The 20,967-nt window shown below is 46.3% G+C and overlaps 1 protein-coding gene across 2 annotated transcripts in view; it reads left to right on the top strand.

Moving 5' to 3' along the window:
- The window catches only part of SLC7A9 (solute carrier family 7 member 9), a 50,949-nt gene that overhangs the window by 25,096 nt on the left and 4,886 nt on the right, over nucleotides 1–20,967 (top strand). For both annotated transcript variants that reach the window (XM_040329457.1, XM_040329456.1), the window contains exons 3-10: nucleotides 5,629–5,776; nucleotides 7,405–7,647; nucleotides 8,793–8,918; nucleotides 11,386–11,485; nucleotides 12,968–13,012; nucleotides 15,144–15,267; nucleotides 16,485–16,588; nucleotides 19,210–19,306. In XM_040329457.1, coding sequence (XP_040185391.1) covers nucleotides 5,629–5,776; nucleotides 7,405–7,647; nucleotides 8,793–8,918; nucleotides 11,386–11,485; nucleotides 12,968–13,012; nucleotides 15,144–15,267; nucleotides 16,485–16,588; nucleotides 19,210–19,306 — 987 coding nt within the window. The remainder of the gene's footprint in view (nucleotides 1–5,628; nucleotides 5,777–7,404; nucleotides 7,648–8,792; nucleotides 8,919–11,385; nucleotides 11,486–12,967; nucleotides 13,013–15,143; nucleotides 15,268–16,484; nucleotides 16,589–19,209; nucleotides 19,307–20,967) is intronic.

Genomic DNA, 20,967 nt, shown 5'->3' on the forward strand with positions numbered 1-20,967 from the left:
ATCTGTTCCGGCATGACGTAGCACCAAGCCAGCTCCATAAAGACATGGTTTGGCCAGTTTGGAGTGGTCTGGACAGAGCCCTGACTTCAACCCCTTTTGGGATAAATTGAATATCGGGGGATCCAGGTCTTCTCATCCAATATCAGTACCAGACCTCACAAATGGGCACAACTTCCCACAGACACCCTTCAAAGTCACGTGGAAAGCCGCCTTAGAATGTTGCGTACACAGGATCGGAAATTTCGACATGAAAAGTCAGATGTGAGCTTTTGGTCAGAAATTCTGACCGTGTGTAGGCTCCATCGAAATTTTTCTAGTTCTCGAATTTCCCTACAAGAAAAGTTCTTGGAGGAAATTCTGATCGTCTGTCTGCAATTCCGACGCACCAAAAACCATGCATGCTCGTAATCAAGTCGACGCATGCTCGCAAGCATTGAACTTCATTTTTCTCGGCTAGTCTTAGTGTTGTACATCACTGCGTTCTTGATGGTCGGAATTTCGTGTGACCGTGTGTATGCAACACAAGTTTGAGCCAAAATTCCATCTGAAAAAAACCCACGGTTTTCTTGTCAGAATTTCCGATCGTGTGTACACGGCATTGGAGTGGAGGGCGTTTTAGCCACAGAGGGAGGGAGGGCAACTCTATATTAATTGCCTTGAAGCATAGGTGTGCGCAGCCTATTGCATTAGGGTGTGGACCCCAAAATCGCAAACACACATGAACGCCTCCTGCTGTCACAGAAAGGAGGCTCTGGTGGTGGAAGACAGTTGATTCAGAGCATATTACGTTATGCCCTAAATACGGGTGTAACGTGTTCCTACTGTTGAACCTAGCCTTTAATATAATAGGGGCATTTACACTGGCATCCCCAACCACCCACCTGGTGCTGTCCCTGGATAGTGCTAATGCACATGGGGTGATTAGGGTGTGCCCTGGCACATCCTGTGCGCACGCCTATGCCGCCAAGTTTATATAGGTGTGATGGTGAGTTGCACACAAACCTTTGTCCTTCGTGAGTATTTTCCGTGTTTGTACGGAGTACATACAACAGAACCACAGCCCTACACACATGCCGCTTTGAATAAAAGCCAATTAACCTACGAGTTTGTGTTTGTTTGATTTTAGAAGAGAAAACTGGAGCACCCAGAAAGGTCGTACTGTAGTGCTAGGCAGATATAGGTAGATTCAGGTACATTGGATTAAAGTTACGGCGGCGTAGCTTAGCGTGTTTAGGCTACGCCGCCGTAAATTAGCTAGGCAAGTAATGATTCTCAATATACTTGCCTGCTAATATACGGCGGCGTAGCCTAAAGCGTGCAGGCATAAGGGCGCTGAATTCAAATGTGTTGGAGGGGGGCGTGTTTGATGGTAATGAGGCTTGACCTCAAGTTTTTTACGTTTTTGTTTAACTGCGCATGCGCCGGGCGCCTACATTTCCCAGTGTGCATTGCGGCTACGTACGCCGCACGGGCCTATTGATTTCGACGTGGACGTAAACAACGTAAATCCCGATTCGCGGACGACTTGCGCAACCGACGTAAAAAATTTGAATCTCGCAGGGGGAACGGCGGCCATACTTTAACATTGTTATTCCACCTAATAGGTGGAATAACTTTAGGCCTGCTAATGCCTTACGGAAACGGCGTAAATCCACTGCGGCGGCCGGGCGTACGTTCGTAAATCGGCATTTCCCCTCATCCCCTCATTTGAATATTCTACGCCGACCGCAATGGAAGCGCCACCTAGCGGCCATCCAAAATATTGCAATCTAAGATAGGACGGCGCAAGCCGTCGTATCTTAGATATGTTTAAGCGTATCTCTGTTTGAGCATACGCTTAAACATAAGTCGGCGTAGATTCTGAGTTAGGTCGGCTTATCTACTGATAAGCCGGCCTAACTCTACCTGAATCTACCTAATAGTGTCTCCAGTGGAAACTGAACCCAGAGCTCCAGTGCTGCTAAACCACAGTCATTGCTGCTCCTGTATCACACCTCAAGTGCATGCTCTACAAATTCGGGGTTGTAATTTACTCTGTCGTAGCTTATGTCAGCACAAAGTTTACAGGTTAATGTATACTCAGTGCAGTTAATATCTCTCTTAAGTTCTTGCCATTTATCTCATTGCACTGTCATGAAAAAGGGATTGAATTCAGATTAAGATAAAGTAATTATCGACATCTTGTCAGTTATCTCACTGCACTGTCAGGAAAATTAGACTAACTTTAGATAAGATAACAGTGTGTAATGTCAACATGCTGCTTTAATTTTTGTTGCTTGGCTATAAGACCCGGTTCACACCGGGGCGTCACGACTTTGGGGCGACTTGGCAAGACGATCTCAAGACGACTTCAGAGGCGACTTGCAAAATGACTTCTGTATTCAAGTCAATGCAAGTCGCCCCGACGGAGAGAGCCGCCTATGGAAAAGGACAAGGAGAGGAGGAGGGAGGGGAGCACTCTGGCGCTTCAGTGCCCCCACCTCTGTGGCGCCTGGGTGCACTGCACCCTACGCACCTGCCTAGGATCAGCCCTGGGTTCCACTGTATTTGATAAAGTAGAGAAAGTTTAAAAAAAAAATGGCTTTAAAGTTTTTCCTGGAGTCTCATTTTAAATAGCCCTGTATGTTTTGACAGCTCTTTAGTTTTAATCCTTTCGATTTTATAATTGATCAAAGTTCTATCCCGTGAAGTTTTATATTTCCTGGAGGATTAGACTTTGTGTGTGAAAAATGTCTGGCATCTGGTTATGTATCCTTATTTATGACGTAGAAGCCTATAAATGGCATTGGTGTCCAGATGGAACACTATGTGACTGAGCTTTAACCTCTCTATCAAGGTGTGATGACTTCTGCAATGTACAGGTCCTTGTAACATATGGGGAGAGATAAACTCCGCTGAGGTCGCAGGGTTAACGTTTTATTGTGCATGATAAATTACAGGAATTGCTTATGATGGGTCATAAATGGGATCTTGAAATTGGGCAACTGGTAAAACAGAGTAATTTATTGTCGGGTACAAAGTCTATCAGGCGAATTGAGAATCGGATTCTGAGAATTTTATGACATGCCGGCTTGGTAATGGCGCAGAGAGCCAGAGAGGGGGTTTTAACTCAACTATATCATAGACACCATACAAAGATTGTCTATGCAGTCTTAACAGGGAAAGCCCAGCAGGGTAGGGAGAAGGGCTGGACTAGGACAAGAATTTGACCCTGGACTTCATCCAGACCAGCCCACTTTAATTTTTCAAACACGCACAAAAACAGTATATAAACTATACTCAACTGCGCGAAAAAAAAAGTAAAAACATTCCACTGCAAGTATAAACGGCTTTTTTTTCAGGGTCCCCATAGAGCCCCCCGCTTACATCAGGGCCCCCAGAGAGCCCCCCGCTTACATCAGGGCCCCCAGAGAGCCCCCCCTTACATCAGGGCCCCCAGAGAGCCCCCCCTTACATCAGGGCCCCCAGAGAGCCCCCCCTTACATCAGGGCCCCCAGAGAGCCCCCCCTTACATCAGGGCCCCCAGAGAGCCCCCCCTTACATCAGGGCCCCCGGAGAGCCCCCCCTTACATCAGAGTCCCCAGAGAGGCCCCCCCTTACATCAGAGTCCCCAGAGAGGCCCCCCCTTACATCAGAGTCCCCAGAGAGCCCCCTTACATCAGAGTCCCCAGAGAGGCCCCCCCTTACATCAGAGTCCACAGAGAGCCCCCTTACATCAGAGTCCCCAGAGAGCCTCAGCCTTGCATATGGGTCCCCAGAGAGCCCCTTCTTACATTAGGGTCACCAGAGAGAGGGTGGCCAATGAGATATGATGCAGAGAGGCCATGGCCTGGTAGTGGGTCGTGGCCCTGTGGTTGGGAACCCCTAGGACTCGGCGATATAAGCCACAGATTTGGGGCTATAGCTATAGCCCCTAGTGACGCCACTGTCTGTTACTGAAACCGTCCCACTGAACCATCGGCCCACCGGGAAACTCCTGGTAGTCCTGATGGCCAGTACATGCCTGGTAGGGAGTATGTAAATGCAAAGCCTCTCCAATTTAGTCAACCAATGACCAGCCTATGAATCTATGCAGATCGCTGACGTAGCTGTTTCCATGGAAGTCACAGACTGGGACAAATTGTACCTTTCAGGGCAACTCCATTTTTTTTGTTTCAAATAAATATCTCGGCTCTTCTAAAAATTAGCCAGTAAGCACATGTTTTTGTTTTTTTTTGCATTTACATGGGTTTAGTTTGACTAACTTCAATTCTTTGCTCTAGCAAGTCTATATAACTGTAAGCTCCATGGGCTCTACAGGCACAAAGGTTATCCCGGGATTGATGTGGGAATTTTGCAAGAATATATATAGATTTTCTGATCAAATGTATCACTGTGTCAGCCATGTTTTTATGTTAAGGATGTTTTAAAGATGAATGTATGAATCTTTTTTGTAATTGTATGTTGTAAGTAATACCTGAAAACTCCTGTGATTGTCAAGAATTATGTGCACGCTATAAAGTGTTGCCTATAAGTCCCATATTGTATAACTATGGTGATTATTAGGCTTTATGCTCCTCATGGGCAGGGCTTAATACAGCATCAGCCCTAATTGTCTAGTTCTGGTAAAGATAGTAGGCTTTAAATGGGTTTTCCACCTTTTTTTGAAGTTTATTAAAAGTCAGCATCTACAAAAAGTGTAGCTGCTGGCTTTTAATGAACAGACACTTACCTGCTCCACAGCTCCAGCGACGCGCCGGCCGGGGCTCCGCTCCTCGCCCCCCCGTCTTCATTCTTAGTGTGGGCACCCGGCAGTGACAGCTTTCAGCTTCACGGCCGAGCACCCACTGCGCATGCGCGAGCGGCAGTGCGCATGTGCGAGCGGCGCGGCGCCGGCCGATTGGACAGGCGCTCGCCTACAGGGAGGGGCTGTGAAAAGGCGATTAAGCTAATCGCCTTTCCAGCCCCTCGGCGGAAGGAGGAAGTGGGACAGGAAGTCCCCTTCTCCTGAAGCCCCCACTCCCCCCCAAAACAAATTACATGCCAAATGTGGCATGTAAGGGGGCGAGGAGTGGGTTAAGCGGAAGTTCCATTTTTAGATGGAACTCCGCTTTAAGCTCGTCATGGGTGGGGCTAAATATAAAGTGCTACACACTATATCAGCCCTAAAGCCGGCCGAATCTCGGCCGGTTCAGTAGGAACCAGCCAAGATTCAAACCATGTATGGGCAGGCCAGATGTACCCAAGTTGATAGATTGATCAGCTTTGGTACAACCAACCTATTGGATTTTACATGCGATTATTGCTTGTGGCTGCTGGTGGGAACGGCTTCCCCCACCGAAGAACAGAATGGCTCAGCAGGAGGGATTCTCCCATCAACACTTATTAAGCGATTTTCTTTCCTGTGACCCGTAATTTCATGGAAAGAAAATCACTCCATCTATGGCTGGCCTAAATCTATAATGCTGTGGTAGTTATTAGGCTGTAGGCTCCTCAGGGGCAATCATTTCAAAGTTATATTAACTCTACAAAGTGCAGGTCTCGATCAATATATAGAATAAATAAAGTATCGTGTTACCTCTAACCATTCCTTAACCTATATAAATAACTTTAATGATGAATTGGACTTTTTCTGTCTCCTATCTACAGGTTGGTCTGTTCAGTGGGATCAGTCTTATTGTTGGAACAATCATTGGATCGGGCATCTTCATTTCCCCCAAATCTGTCCTCCGTAACACAGGCGCCTTGGGACCATGTCTCATTGTCTGGGCCGGCTGTGGAGTAATTGGCATTTTAGGTAAATATTATGGGGCTTAAAGAACATGGTTTAAAGAGCACATGAGCACTTGGCTACATCCTGTCCTATACAGTGGGGATCGGAAGTTTGGGCACCCCAGGTAAAAATGTGTATTAACCAGTTGACGATATACGTCTACAAGGCGGTTGCTTAACTCTGGGAGGACGTCCATGGACGTCCTCCCAGAATCGCACTCCCGCGCGCCCTCTGGGGCGCGCACATGGGAATGTCCGTGACCGCCGGGTCCGGAGGACCCGGGGCATCACGCATCACGGTAAATCGCCGCTGATAGCGGCGGTTTACCATGTGATTGCTCCGTCCAATGACGGAGCGATCACTTGTAAACAAACCGGCATCATGTGATGACGCCGGTTCCTCCCTCCCCTCTCTGTACCGAACGGTACAGTGTGAGAGGAGAGGGGGGGAGAGCGGATGCAGCAGCAGCTGCTGTGGGCTGGATCTGTGACACATGCAGTCACAGATCCAGCAAGCCATCCATCCCTGCTCAGCCATCCCATACCCATACTGTGCAATACTCTGCAATACCCCACAATACTCTGCAATACCCCACAATACTCTGCAATACCCCACACTACTCTGCAATACCCTGCAATACCCCACAATACTCTGCAATACCCCACAATACCCTGCAATACCCCACACTACTCTGCAATACCCTGCAATACCCCACAATACTCTGCAATACCCCACAATACTCTGCAATACCCCACAATACTCTGCAATACCCCACAATACTCTGCAATACCCCACAATACCCTGCAACGTCGCCTATGGGGATTTTTAAGTAGCAAAGTTTGGCGCCATTCCACGAGCGTGTGCAATTTTGAAGGGTGACATGTTGGGTATCTATTTACTTGGCATAACTTCATCTTTCACATTTATGCAAAAGAATGAAGAAAAAATACTACATTTGCTAAATTTTATAACAGAAACAAAGAAAAATTCATTTTTTTACAGACATTCCAGTCTTTTTTCTCTTATAGCGCAAAAAATAAAAAACCCAACGGTGATTAAATACCACCAAAAGAAAGCTCTATTTGCGTGAAAAAAAGGACGAAAATTTCATTTGGGTACAGTGTTGTATGACTGAGTAATTGTCATTCAAATTGTGAGAGCACCGAAAGCTGAAAATTGGTCTGGTTATTAAGGGGGTTTACGTGCCCAGTGGTCAAGTGGTTAATGTGCATAACGAAGCCAAGGAAAGATGGAAAAATCTCCAAAAGGCATCAAATTACAGATTAGACATTCTTATAATATGTCAAAAAAAGTTAGATTTTATTTCCATCATTTACACTTTCAAAATTACAGAAAACAAAAAAATGGCGTCTGCAAAAGTTTGGGCACCCTGCAGAATTTCTAGCATGCACTGCCCCCTTTGCAAAGCCGAGACCTGCCAGTGTCATGGATTGTTCTCAATCATCGTCTGGGAAGACCAGGTGATGTCAATCTCAAAGGTTTTAAATGCCCAAACTCATCTGACCTTGCCCCAACAATCGGCACGCTTGTTAACCGCGTTACTCGCAATCCGAGGTTCCACTGTACATTTTGGATCCATGTAGGAAATTGCAGTTGAAGTAACGCTGTCTGCGGTTTTGTGTTTTCCACAGGTGCACTGTGCTTTGCAGAATTGGGTACGATGATCACCAAATCTGGTGGGGAGTACCCCTACCTCATGGAGGCTTTTGGTCCCATCCCAGCGTTCCTCTTCTCCTGGGCTAGCGTCATCGTCACGAAACCCTCGTCATTTGCCATCATCTGCTTGAGCTTTGCTGAATACGCATCGGCACCATTTTATCCTGGCTGTGAGCCCCCGCAAGTGGTCATCAAATGTCTGGCAGCAGCAGCCATAAGTACGTATATTGCGTGTGTGTCCAAAAACGGGCGAGTGGAGATAGCAGCCTACGCGTTTCACACTGCGGTCAGTGCTTAATCATGGCCATGATTAAGCACTGACCACAGTGTGAAACGCGTAGGCTGCTATCTCCACTGTTTTGCTGTACTTTGTAGTGCATTTGCCATAAGGGTTTTTTGGAAGTACGGCTGTCCATTCTTCTAGCCTTTACAATTTGCCTTGTGCATTGCCGGCACTCCTGGTCTCCTGATAAGCTACTGATTGTCCAGCATACCCACCTGGAGCGGTAACTCCCTTTTCCTGTTACTGCTAATGCTGCGTACACACAACCGTTTTTACTGTCATGCAAAAAAACAATGTTTTTCTCGACGTGAATTGTCGCAATTCCTCTCAAGCCTGCCTTGCCTACACACGTACATGGAAAAAAAAAAATGCTCGAGCAAAGCGCGGTGACGTACAACACGTACGACGCCACTATAAAGGGGACGTTCCATTCGAATGGCGCCACCCTTTGGGACGCTTTTGCTAAAGCAGGGGGGCGGGGATTGTGCTCCTCCAGGCATTCCCGGCCAGGACAAGTACTTCAGTGAGTAAAGCGGTGATGTGGCGGCCTTTTTTGGGGGCATTAGATTGGCCGGGGGGGGAAGCTGTGTCAGTTTCATTCCGGGACACTGTATTGTCCTGGAATGAAGGTGCCCGGGACAGATCTGCAAAATGCGGGGCAATCCGGGACACGTGGTCACCAGGGCCATCTTAATAGCATCATGGGCCCCTGGGCAAAGAAATGCTCTGGGGCCCCTACAATGATGACAGTGCAGGTAAACAGACATCAAGTAGGTAGGAGGCAGACGGCCTCCCCTGTGTATCTATCCCTCTCCGTGCCATCATGGGGCCCCACATTTCGGGGCAGCGTGGGCTCAAGGACCAGCTGCTTTGGGGAAAGTGCAGGGGCCCCCCCCATGCAGATGGAGCCCCTGGGCAGTGCCCAGGTGTGCCCTCTCATTAAGACAGCCCTGGTGGTCACCCTAGCCCCAGAGCATTTCTTTGCCCAGGGGCCCATGATGCTATTAAGACGGCCCTGAAAGACACTTTTTTTTTTTTTGTACAAAAATTCAACAACTTTTGTTACTTTCTCTCTGGCAGTGATGATTACAGTGGTGAACTGTCTGAGTGTGAAGTGGGCCAGCTACCTCCAGAACTTCCTCACGGTGGCCAAAATGATCATTGTCATCATCATCATCGTTAGCGGCATCGTGCTGCTGATTCAAGGTAAGTACCACACATAAAAGTTTCATCACCACCTTGGCTCCAAGTATGTGAATTCCCTGGTGCCATGGGGTCAGGTCCCCACAAAGTAACTTCACCACAGTTATTTTGTCTCTGTTGGCTTATATCTTGGCGCTGGCTGCAGCTACGGCATCATTGGCATTACTTACTGTGGCATTATAAGAAACCAGCTGACCCAATCATTTACCTCAGCCAGATAAAACAAAACTGCCAAGAAAAAAGATGTATCTTGCTAATGAGTAGTAGACCCCCATGTACAGTGCCTTCAAAGGGCATTCATAACCCCTTTACATTTTCCACATTTTCTCATGTTACAACCAAAAACTTAAATGTATTTTATTGGGATTTTATGTGATCGACCAACACAAAGTGGCACATAATTGAGAAGTTGAAGGAAAATGATACACGGTTTTCAAAATTTAAAACATTGCATTTGTATTCAGCCCCCTTTACTCTGATACCCAGGGCCGATCCGCCCTATAGGCTCACTATGCAAGCCGCTTAGGGCCCCGCAAAGCTGCGAAGGGCCCTCCAAATTACTAGAGGCCCCGCCTGGTGAGAAGTCCTTTTCGCCCCCTCACCTCGCTTCTCAACTCGCTGGCTGCATGGGAGAAGAGGTAAGAAGTCAGCACCCCCTGCTTCTCAATTTAATGTAAGATGTAATTTTCCGACAGCAGAACACCCCCTACCCCCGCTTCTCAACTTTCTTTAATGTGACATGTCACTGTCGTCAGCGCCCCCCGCTTCTCATTTTTAATGTGCCATGTCATTTTGCTTAGGGCCCCAGGGAGGTCAGGATCGGCACTGCTGATACCCCTAACTAAAATCTAGTGAAACCAATTGCCTTCAGAAGTCGCCTAATTAGTAAATCGAGTCCATCTGTGTGTAATTTAATCTCACTATAAATACAGCTGTTCCGTGAAGCCCTCAGGGGTTTGTTGGAGAACCTTTGTGAACAAACAGCACCGTGAAGGCCAAGAAACACACCAGGCAGGTCAGGGATAAAGTTGTGGAGAAGTATAAAGCAGGGTTAGGTTATAAAAAATATCCCAAGCTCTGAACATCTCACAGAGCTTCTGTTCAATCCATCATCCGAAAATGGAAAGAGTATGGCACAACTGCAAACCTACAAAGACATGGCCGTCCACCTAAACTGACCGGGCCGGGCAAAGAGAGCATTCATCATAGAAGCAGCCAAGAGGCCCATGGGAACTCTGGAGGAGCTGCAGAGATCCACAGCTCAGGGGGGAGAATCTGTCCACAGGACAACTATTAGTCGTGCTCTCCACAAACCTGGCAAGAAGAAAGCCATAAGAAGTCCCATTTGCAGTTTGCGAGAAACCATGTGGGGGACACAGCAAACATGTGGAAGAAGGTGCTCTGGTCAGAGGAGGCCAAAGTTGTTGGCCTAAAAACAAAATGCTATGTGTGGCAGAAAACGAACTGCACATCACCCTGAACACACCATGCCCACCGTGAAACATGGTGGTGGCAGCATCATGTTGTGGGGATGCTTTTCTTTAGCAGGAACAGGGAAGCTGGTCAAAGTTGATGGGAAGATGGACTGAGCCAAATACAGGGCAGTCTTATGTAGCACTGCCCCCGTTGGGGTTGCTGTGTGTAGACTTCCCTGGGCTTTCACACATCCCTCCTTTCTCTCCTCCAGTTCAGGGTGTTTTTATTTTATTTTATATTAATTGTTGGAAGTTGGATGGGAGAAGGGAATAGTGGGATACTTCAACTGGAACTACCAGTACAGATGAGGACAACTCTTACTTGGCTTCACCGGGTTACGTGTGTTAGCCGACTCTCTGCTATACTACCATGCTGCCACTTGTATGGAAGAAATACTGTATTTATCGGGGTATTGCACGCTCCGGCGTATAGCGCGCACCCCTAAATCACATTGAGAATCTGTGGCAAGACTTGAAAATTGCTGTTCACAGACGCTCTCCATCCAATCTGACAGAGCTTGAGATATTTTGCAAAGCAGAAGAATGGGCAAAAATGTCCCTCTCTAGATGGGCAAAGCTGGTAGAGACACCCCCAAAAAGACTTGCAGCTGTAATTGCAAAGAAAGGCGGTTCTACAAAGTATTGACTCCGGGGGGCGCCATACAAATGTACCCCCCACACTTTTCACAGATTTATTTGTAAAAAGATTTGAAAGCCATTTATCATTTTCCTTCCACCTCACAATTATGTGCCACTTTGTGTTGGTCTATCACATAAAATCCCAATAAATCACATTTACGTTTTTGGTTGTAACATGGGTACCTCCTCCATGTGGCCTGGTGTTGTATCACCCTGTTGGGCCCTTGCCAATCGTACAACTGCATGGTCCATATGCCCACCCTTTTATCCTGCCCAATGCCATTATATTTTGGTTAGATAGGAGGTAACCGACAGAAAATTGTAAGCGCCAACTGACAAAGTTTTTGCTCCTCCAGGAAACACACAGAACTTTGAGAACAGCTTTGAAGGTTCTTCCATCACAGCAGGAGGCATCGGCCTGGCTCTGTACAATGGTCTGTGGGCATACGATGGATGGTAGGTAGACAATTAATCAGACACTTGTCCACATTACTAAATACTTTTATTTTGAATGCAAAAAAAAGTACTTTGCTTTTACTGTAACAATGGCAAAGATGGCAACATCCAGGGCCGCCATCAGGGGGGTACAGGCAGTACACCTGTAAGGGGCCCGGAGGGCAACCCCCTTAAAAAATGTTTTTATATATTTATTTTATTTTATATATATATATATATATATATATAATATAAATGTTATTATTAAAGGACCCAGAGGTCCCCGGATGGCAACCCCCCTTTTTGTATAAAAAATATTTTTTTTTATATTATTATTTTTATATATATATATATATATATATATATATATAGTTTTTTTTTATTAAATGGCTCAGAGGTATCCAGGGCCCCATGTGGCAAACACCCTTTTTTATTTTTTTATAAATGTTTATTTTTTTATTTTTGTTTATATATTCTTTTTATTAAAGGGCCCAGAGGTCCCCAGGGCCCTGGATGGCAACCCCCCCCTTTTTTTTTTTTTTATAAATGTTTATTTTTTTATATATATATTTTTTTATATATTTTATTTTATATATTTTTTTTTTATATATTTTATTTTATTTTTTATTAAAGGGCCCAGAGGTTTCTTTTTTTTATTTTTATTAAAGGGCCCAGAGGTCCTGGATGGCAAACCCCCTTTTTTTGTAATTTCTTTTTATAAAAAAAAAAAAATATTAAAGGGCCCAGAGGTCCCCAGGGCCCCAGATGGCAACCCCCCTTTTAAAAAAAAATATATATATATTTTTTTTATATGTTTTTTTTATTTCTTTTTTTATTTTTATTAAAGGGCCCAGAGGTCACCAGGCCCCCGGATGGCTACACCGCTTTTTTTTATATATATTTTTCTTTATTTGTGCTTTTTTTGTAAAGGCCCCCCCCCCCCGCTTCTCAATTCGCGGTAGCCCCCCCGCTTCTCAATTACAGGCGGCAGCACCCCCCCCCCCCCCCCTGGTTCTCTGCTCCAGGGGGCCCATGCCTGAAGTTGTGTAAGGGGCCCCATTGTGTGGGTTCACCAAAGAGTGGGACACCGCATAAAAATTGAAAAAACTTCTAACTTATGTCTATTTATCCAAAGCTAAAAGAAAAAGTTTTGGTTTTAGATTTATTTTTTATTTTAAAATTGAAATGAAAATTGAGTTCCTCAGAGGTGTAAGAGAGGTCCTTCCCACCAGATTCCCTAACAATATAGAAAATGGAGGAAAATGGCGGATGACGCCCTACATGTGTCGCCCTAATTTACCAACACATAAAATAAAAACTCCTTTTTTTATCTTTATTACATTCTATTCTAACTTATTGTGTCTCTCAATGTTCCCTACGTAATTAATTTCCCACCGCCGGTGTCCAGGTCCCGCTCTTCCTGAACCGTCAATCTGCACCGCTCTGATAATTTGCTCACAATGGGATCAATTTGTCATTTGTGAATTATTTTCCTCCCTTTAGGAACCAGCTCAATTATATTACAGAGGAGCTTAAAAATCCATACAGGTAAGACGTGTGCGCAGTAAACGCCATTGATTTATTACTTGTAATTTGTAGAAGTACAAAATAAATTTAGATATCGACCCGCGGGCATAGGGCATATATGAGGGTGTTTAACTCCTCGTCTGCCAGTATGGGCTGCAGGAAATTTAATGTTGAGGCCATATTGGAGGGCACAAAACCAGGTTTTTGTGGCAAGGAGGTCGCGTTGACCCTGGTTAATGGTGAGAGCAATGTCAGGGGTTCTAGACAATGATTTGGCCATAAATATCAGGCTCACGTGGCTTCAGCTGCATTGTGATAATAACTTAACAGATTGCTAGCACTGTAGGGGGTTAATACCGCACCGCTAGCGGCCGAATACCGCCGAAATTCCGACGGCTATACCGCCACCACACATCCTGCCCCAGTGTGAAAGGGGCCTTAATGTTCAGAAAGTACACATGGTAAGGTCCTGGATAGCAGTTATCTAATATATTATTAGACGTCTGGATAGTAGATTGTCTTCAATATCACTTGTGATTGATTGTTTCCAAAAAATCTGTTTTGTTCATACAGATATTCGCTCCAAATGACCTAAAAAACATGCAAGACACATACAGTGCCTTGAAAAAGTATTCATACCCCTTGACATTTTCCACATTTTGTTAAAAACTGATTTTATGTAATAAAATAAACCAACACAAAATGGCACATGATTGTGAAGTGAAAGGAAAATGATATTGTACGGTCATAGTGTATTGCTAAGAAGGATTTACTACTGTTTGTAGAGGTTTTACCCTTACCTGTTTTATGCAAAAAAAAAAGAGAGGGTAAACATTTTGGCTTTACATACATTTTAATGTTTTGCAAAAACAACTTCTAATGTTCTGGATATTAAGTGGCCCTTTAATAAATGTTTAGCAGGTCATGCGCTGCACAGTACAGGTGTGGTGTGAATGTGCTGCCACCTAGTGGTAATTATTATTACATTTTGTAAAGCTGCAGTAGGTCATAAAAATCTCTGGCCCAGATTCACAGAGAGCACGGCGCACATTACGCCGCCGTAGAGTAACCCATATACGCTACGCCGACGCAGCGCAGAGAGGCAAGCATGGAATTCAGAAAGCCAGTGCTCCCTACGCTGCGCCAGCAAGGCGTGGGTATCAATGGCGCAGGCCGGCGTAGGTAGAAGTGGGCGTGACCCATGCAAATGAGGCGTGACCCCATGTAAATGATGGGCCGAACGCCAGACAAGTACTTATAACGAACTGCGCATGCGCCGTAACGTGGACACATCCCCCTGCGCCTGCTCACAACCACACCGGAACAACTGCCTAAGATACGCCGGATCACGGCGTACGCCGTGAACGTAACCTACGCCTAGCCAGACACACGTCCAACGTAAAATGCGCCGGCTTGTGTTCCTTGGTGCAGACCTGTGCATGTCTGCTGCTGGGTTGCACCTCCTTTATGGGGAATAACTTTACGCCAAACGTACAACTTACGCGCACCTCTCGTAGCCTGTGTCGGGCACACGCAGGTTCGTGAATCGCCGTATTTCCCTCATTTGCATGTTTGAATAGCTAATCAATGGGAGCGGCACCATGCGCCCAGCCTAAATGTGCGCTCACTCTACGCCGGCGTAAGCAAGTTGTGTCGGCAGGGTGAAGCCTGTTTTTAGGCGCATCTCTGTTTGTGGGTCTTGCGCACAGATACGACGGCGCACATTTGCACTTACGTCGGCGTAACTTGATATACGTCGGCGTAAGTGCTTTGTGAATCTGGGCCTCTGTCTGCTCTTTGCTCAGCCTAACCCTGAATGGGGTCACTGTTCCGGCCACGCCTTTCAGTAATTGTGGTTAATTGGTGTTAGAGGTTTAAAGTCCCCGTACACACAGGCCGAACGTCAGAAGACACAGGTCGGCTTCTATCTGACGAGCATGCTGGAAAACCAGCAGCCGACTCTCGATCAGCGCTGTCAGCCACTGGCAGAGAGTGCTGATCGGAGTGATCTGGCGGGCCCCCCTGTCAGAACATAAATCTATAAATATAACATGGAGAGGACAGGTGGTGGGACTCCAGCTTCTGTGGAAGGGTTTAGGATAAATGCCAGGACTTGGGGGTTGCGGTTGCCAATCTATGTCTTTTGTTCCAGAAACCTCCCATTGGCCATCATTCTTGGGATCCCCTTGGTCATGGCCTGTTACCTGCTGATCAACATTGCCTATTTCACTGTGATGACCCCAACAGAGCTCCTTCAGTCTCCGGCCGTCGCTGTGGTGAGTTTTCTCGCTTTTCCTTCCGTTGGTCTGCTCAGACATTTGCCCGTTGTGGATGTGAGTGTGGGGTTTGCTGGAAATCTGATTGTTACTCATCTAGTGAAACCTCGGATTGCGAGTAACGCGGTTAACGAAAAACAAAAACTATTTTTTTTTTACATCCTGACTCGGTTTGCGAGTGTCGTCTCACTATACAAGCAGGATTCAAGCCAATAGGGTGTGCAGTACCGCATTTGGACAGAGGTGCGGGGGCACCGGAGCCGATTGGAGCCGTTCGGAAATACTCAATTTCCAATTTCAGTCGACCTGTCCCCAAGTATTTCCAAGGCTCTCCGGCACCCCCCCCCCCACCTGACATCAGTGACATCATGACACCTTACTCGTTCAGCCAGTGAGAGTACGACACCAAAAACAAGAGGAAATTGGTCTCAGTGATCCTGTTGGTGGTGTCTCCCCCAACAACAGCCTGCCAAACTCTGCACACAGTGGTTGAATTCATCACTGCTGCAAGTTACTTTATTACGATAGTAGTAATGGTTACGGTTTGTTTGTTTTTCCCCTCAAACAAAAGGTGCTGGAACTCGACCACGACCCCCCCAAAACCTCACAAACAGTAGGAGGGTCTTAAAGGGGCATTAAATACCAGGATTGCATTACATACAGAGTGCAGAGTTCAGGAGGGTTACACACAGAGTGCAGAGCTGTCACTTGTAAACACAGAAATCAGACTTTTGTGTTTACAAGTGATTGTGGTGAGCAGGGAGCAAGGGGGCTGACCCAGAGGTGATGGAACCAATTCCACCAAGATCCACTTGAAGAAAAGCCCTGGTTACAGTAATGTTATAGCAAAAAGTTACTTAAACGTGACAGCTGTCCAGAATATTTAACACCTTGGTTGACAAACCTGAAATATTTCAGAAAGACCTGTTCCCACTGAAATTGTTTCTATTTCAAAAACAGCAACGAGTAAGACTCTGACCCTGAGGAAGCGCTGACTTACAGCATGAAATGGGTTACAGCTTTACCTATTTGTTGGGGGGGGGGGGGAGGGGATAAAGGGCAATAATTTATTTTCAGGTATAGTAAGCGGTCTTTTTTTTTGCTTGCATGTGAACCTGTCCCATCACATGTATTATGATCAATTGGCTGGTAATCTATGGACCAACCTGGTACAAAAATGACATATGCCTAAAATCTGTTTCCCCGTCTCATTTCAGACCTTTGGGGATCGTGTTCTGCACCCGGCGGCCTGGTTAGTACCTCTGTTTGTGGCCTTTTCAACCATCGGATCAGCCAACGGATCCTGCTTTACTGCTGGCAGGTTAGTTCATAGCCTGACTTGGACCCAGAGAACCAATCCTTTGCTTCCTTATTGAGCTGGCGAGCTTTTATTAAATCTATGTACAGTGCAAAGCAAATTGTTAAAGAATAATTCCAGGTATGGATATTGTTACATTGGTCCAGCTTGGATCCAATGTAACTATGTATATACCATACCTGTGGGATCTCCTTAGAAAAGGGGTGCTCAAACTTTTGAAGAGCGAAGGCCACATAGGTGATTTGGTAACCAGCCACAGGCCAGAATGAAATATGGGGTTTTCCCGCCAGCTCACCCCCAGGTGTAGCGCTAACTTTTTGAAAGTTCACCAAACCCGCAGGACAAAATAGAAATACAGTGGAACCTTGGTTTTGTGGTTAACAAGCAACTTTTTTTTTTATTCTGACTCGGTTTGCGAGTGTTGTCTCGCAAAACGAGCAGAATTCAAGCTTATGGGGTGTGCAGTACCGCATTTGGCCAGAGGTGCAGAGGCACCGGTGACACTCGGAACAGTTGGGAAATACTTGGAAATCACTTTTTGAAGGTTTCTGAGAATCAGCCGCGCTGTCTCCGAGTATTTCAGAGGCTCTCTTGCGCCCCCCCCCCCTACCTCTGGCCACATGCGGTATTGCATGCCATAGAAGTCAATGCGGAACAAATTATCTTTGTTTCCATTGACTTCTATGGGGAAATTCGCTTTGATTTGCGAGTGCTTTGGATTACAAGCATTCTTCTGGAACGGATTATGCTGGTAATCCGAGGTTCCACTGTATCGTACCTGAGGATCAGTGTGAAAGCAGCCTAATGACCCTTTTTATAAGTTCTAATATGCCCAGTGCAAAAGTGCAGTTTATGTGATGTTTAATACACTGACCTCTTCCAGCTTCTGCTGGCATCGCTCTCCAGGCTGCTAGAAAGATCCCAGTTGAAGAGCATCGGCTTAAGCGGGTCCTGCTTCCTCTGCTGCCAGTGCACTCCGGGATGGAGGGTCCACAACCCGTTGATCGCAATCTGGGCTTGCTGACTCCGCCACGCCTGAGCATGAGCAAGCACTTCCCTAGTTTTGAGGTCACGGCCTGGTCATGAAGGGGGGGGGGGGTAAATCTTCCAGAGCTGAAGTGGTTAAGCACTTCTATATAATAACATGCCAGCTAATAGGAAAAAGGAATACACTTACCTTACATGTGGCCCTTGTTTTAAAATGCTGCTGAAAATATTTGATTAGTTGGACAGTCCCAATACCCCTGCTGTTGGCTCCTGTAATGTGTGAGCCAGCAACAGGAAGACGCCAAAAGTGTGGAATACTTGCAGGGGATGGGGATCAGCGAAGCAGTGGTGCTTCAAAACTCTGGCCGGGATTCAGAGAGATCGGCACATCTTTAGATAGGCGTAGCGCATCTCGTATGCGCTACGCCGACGTAACATTGAGAGGCAAGCCGAGTATTCACAAAGCACTCGCTCCCATATTTACGCCGGCGTAACGTAAATGGGCCGGCGTAAGCCCGCGTAATTCAAAGTAGCAAGGCAGTGGGCGTGTTGTATTATAATGAAGCGTGACCCCATGTAAATGCATGGCCGAACGAACGGCGCATGCTCAGAATCACGTCGAATTTACTCGCTAAGATACGCCGGGTCCATTCATGCGACGTGAACGTAACCTACGCCCAGCCCCATTCACGTACGACTTACGTAAACAACGTAAAATACGACGGCTGTTATGACGTTTCCAACGTCCATACCTTAACATGACTTACCCCTGCTTTATGAGGGGTAAACTTACGCCGGACGTACGCCTTACGTAAACGGCATAGCTTACTGCGACGGGTGCAAGTACATTCGTGAATCGGCGTATCTAGCTCATTTACATATTCAACGCGTAAATCAACGGAAGCGCCCCTAGAGGCCAGCGTAAATATGATAGGTAGTAGACTTGCGTATCTTGCCAAAATTCTGGCGTATCTGCTTTCCTGAATAAGCGTATAGATACGACGGCGCACATTTGGACTTACGACTGCGTATCTGGAGACACGTCGTCGTAAGTCCTTTCTGAACCCGGGCCTCTGGCTTTTCTTATAGAAAGGACCCTCTGGTATAAATCTGCATTTCAGTTATCCCTGCGACATTTAAAGCGGAGTTCCACCCAAAAGTGGAACTTCCGTAATCCTCCCCCCTCCGGTGTCACATTTGGCACCTTTTAGGGGGGAGGAGTGAGTAGATACCTGTCTAATACAGGTATTTTGCTACCCCCTCTGGGCATAGATAGCCGAGCCACCCACGGCTATCTATGCCACATCCGGCACACGGGTCCCAGAGTACAGCAAGGGCCAGTGGTATCGCTCAGTAGGGAACCAGGCTGTGAAGCCGCAAGGCTTCACTTCCTGATTCCCTTACCGAAGATGGCGGCACCTTCACCCGAGAGCCGAGGGAGAGATCGGCTTCGGGTGCCGACATGGCGGGCGCCCTGGACAGGTAAGTGTCCTTATTTTAAAAGTCAGCAGCTGCAGTATTTGTAGCTGCCGACTTTAAAAAAAAAAAAAAAAATTGGCGGAACTCCGCTTTAACAAAAATGTTGAATTATACTCGGTTGCATCATAAACATGATTTTTTCTTTCTTTCCTCCACAGGCTTACATACGTCGCAGGCCGTGAAGGTCACATGTTGAAGTTTTTATCTTACATCAGTGTCAAGCGCCTGACCCCGCTACCGGCCATTGTGTCTTATGTACGTTCTCACCTCCCGTGCCTGGTGATTGATCAGAATGCTGCGCCGCAGATCTGTGCCGAGGTCCCACTCACATCGCGGCATCACACCCGCCCTGTTTGTGGTGCATTGCAGTGCTATTCATTGGTAATGGTGTCGCAATGCGCACTGTACAGTAATGGGTAATGCGCCACAATGTGTATACTGCGCATGGTGGTGCGCTGCATTGTGTATAGAAAGGAGAACAAGTGTTTTTTGGTCTGTTGTGATTAGGGCTGCCACTTTTTCTTCTCACCAAACCCAAACACTTCAGCGGCGCACAGTACATTTTTTAGTTATTGTTTGTTTAGTTTACACCAGGGGTCTCCAAACTTTCTAAGCAAGGGTCTGGTTTACTGTCCTTCAGGCTTTATGGGGCTGGACTGTGGTCATTGGGAGCATAAAATGCCCCAACATCGACCGCCGCCTGTACATATACGTTGGCAGAATGGCTGCGCAAAGCAATGTACAGGTACGTTGCTTTGAATTTCCCGCCGGCGGCGCGCATGCGCCACTGCCGCGAGCTCTGTGACCGTGCCCACAGACTCGATATCCGCCGGTGTAAACAAGGCATCTCCCTGTTCTGCCTAGTGACAGGACACTGATCTACTGATCCCTGTGATCGGGAGCAGTGATCACTATGGTGTCACTGGTAGCCCACCCCCCCACAGTTATAATCACTACCTAGGACACACTTAACCCCTTCCTCGCCCCCTACTGGTTAACCCCTTCCCTGCCAGTGTCACTTACACAGTAATCGGTGCATTTTTATAGCACTGTTCGCTGTATAAATGACAATAGTCCCAAAATAGCCTCAAAAGTGTCCGATCTGTCCGCCGCAATGTCGCAGGCCTGATAAAAATCACTGATCGCCGCTATTACTAGTAAAAAAAAAAAAAAATGCCATAAATCTATCCCCTATTTTGTAGGCGCTATAACTTTTGCGCAAACCAATCACTATACGCTTATTGCGATGTTTTTTTTTTTTTTTTACCAAAAATATGTAGAAGAATACGTATCGGCCTAAACTGAGAAAGAAATTCCTTTTTTTTTTTATATATATTTTTGGGGGATATTTATTATAGCAAAAAGTAAAAAATATTGCTTTTTTTTTCAAAATTGTCGCTCTATTTTTGTTTATAGCGCAAAAAAAAAAAAAAACGCAGAGGTAATCAAATACCACCAAAAGAAAGCTCTATTTGTGGGGGAAAAAAGGACGTCAATTTTGTTTGGGAGCTACATCGCACGGCCGCGCAATTGTTAGTTAAAGCGATGCAGGGCCGAATCGCAAAAAATTGCCTGGTCATTGGGCAGCCACATCCTCCGGGGCTGAAGTGGTTAATAGGAGGAATATAGCCCCATTGATGATATCAGTAAGACTGAATACAGATGTGTAAACCCTTCCACCTCCTTTCATCCCAGTAGGGGTAATGGTGCCCCATCACTGGTGTCAGTTGGTGGAAGAGTGCCCCAAGGGCCAGATAAAGGCAAGTGAGAGGCCACATCTGGCTCCCGGGCCAGTTTGGAGACCACTGGTATACACTATAGCAGGGTTAGACAACCTGGGGCCCTTCAGCTGTTGTGGAACTACATTTCCCATGAGGCATTGCAAGGCTGGCAGTTACAATTACTCACAGAGGCAT

The sequence above is a fragment of the Rana temporaria genome, chromosome 11, assembly GCF_905171775.1.
Source record: "Rana temporaria chromosome 11, aRanTem1.1, whole genome shotgun sequence".
Taxonomy (NCBI): domain Eukaryota; kingdom Metazoa; phylum Chordata; class Amphibia; order Anura; family Ranidae; genus Rana; species Rana temporaria.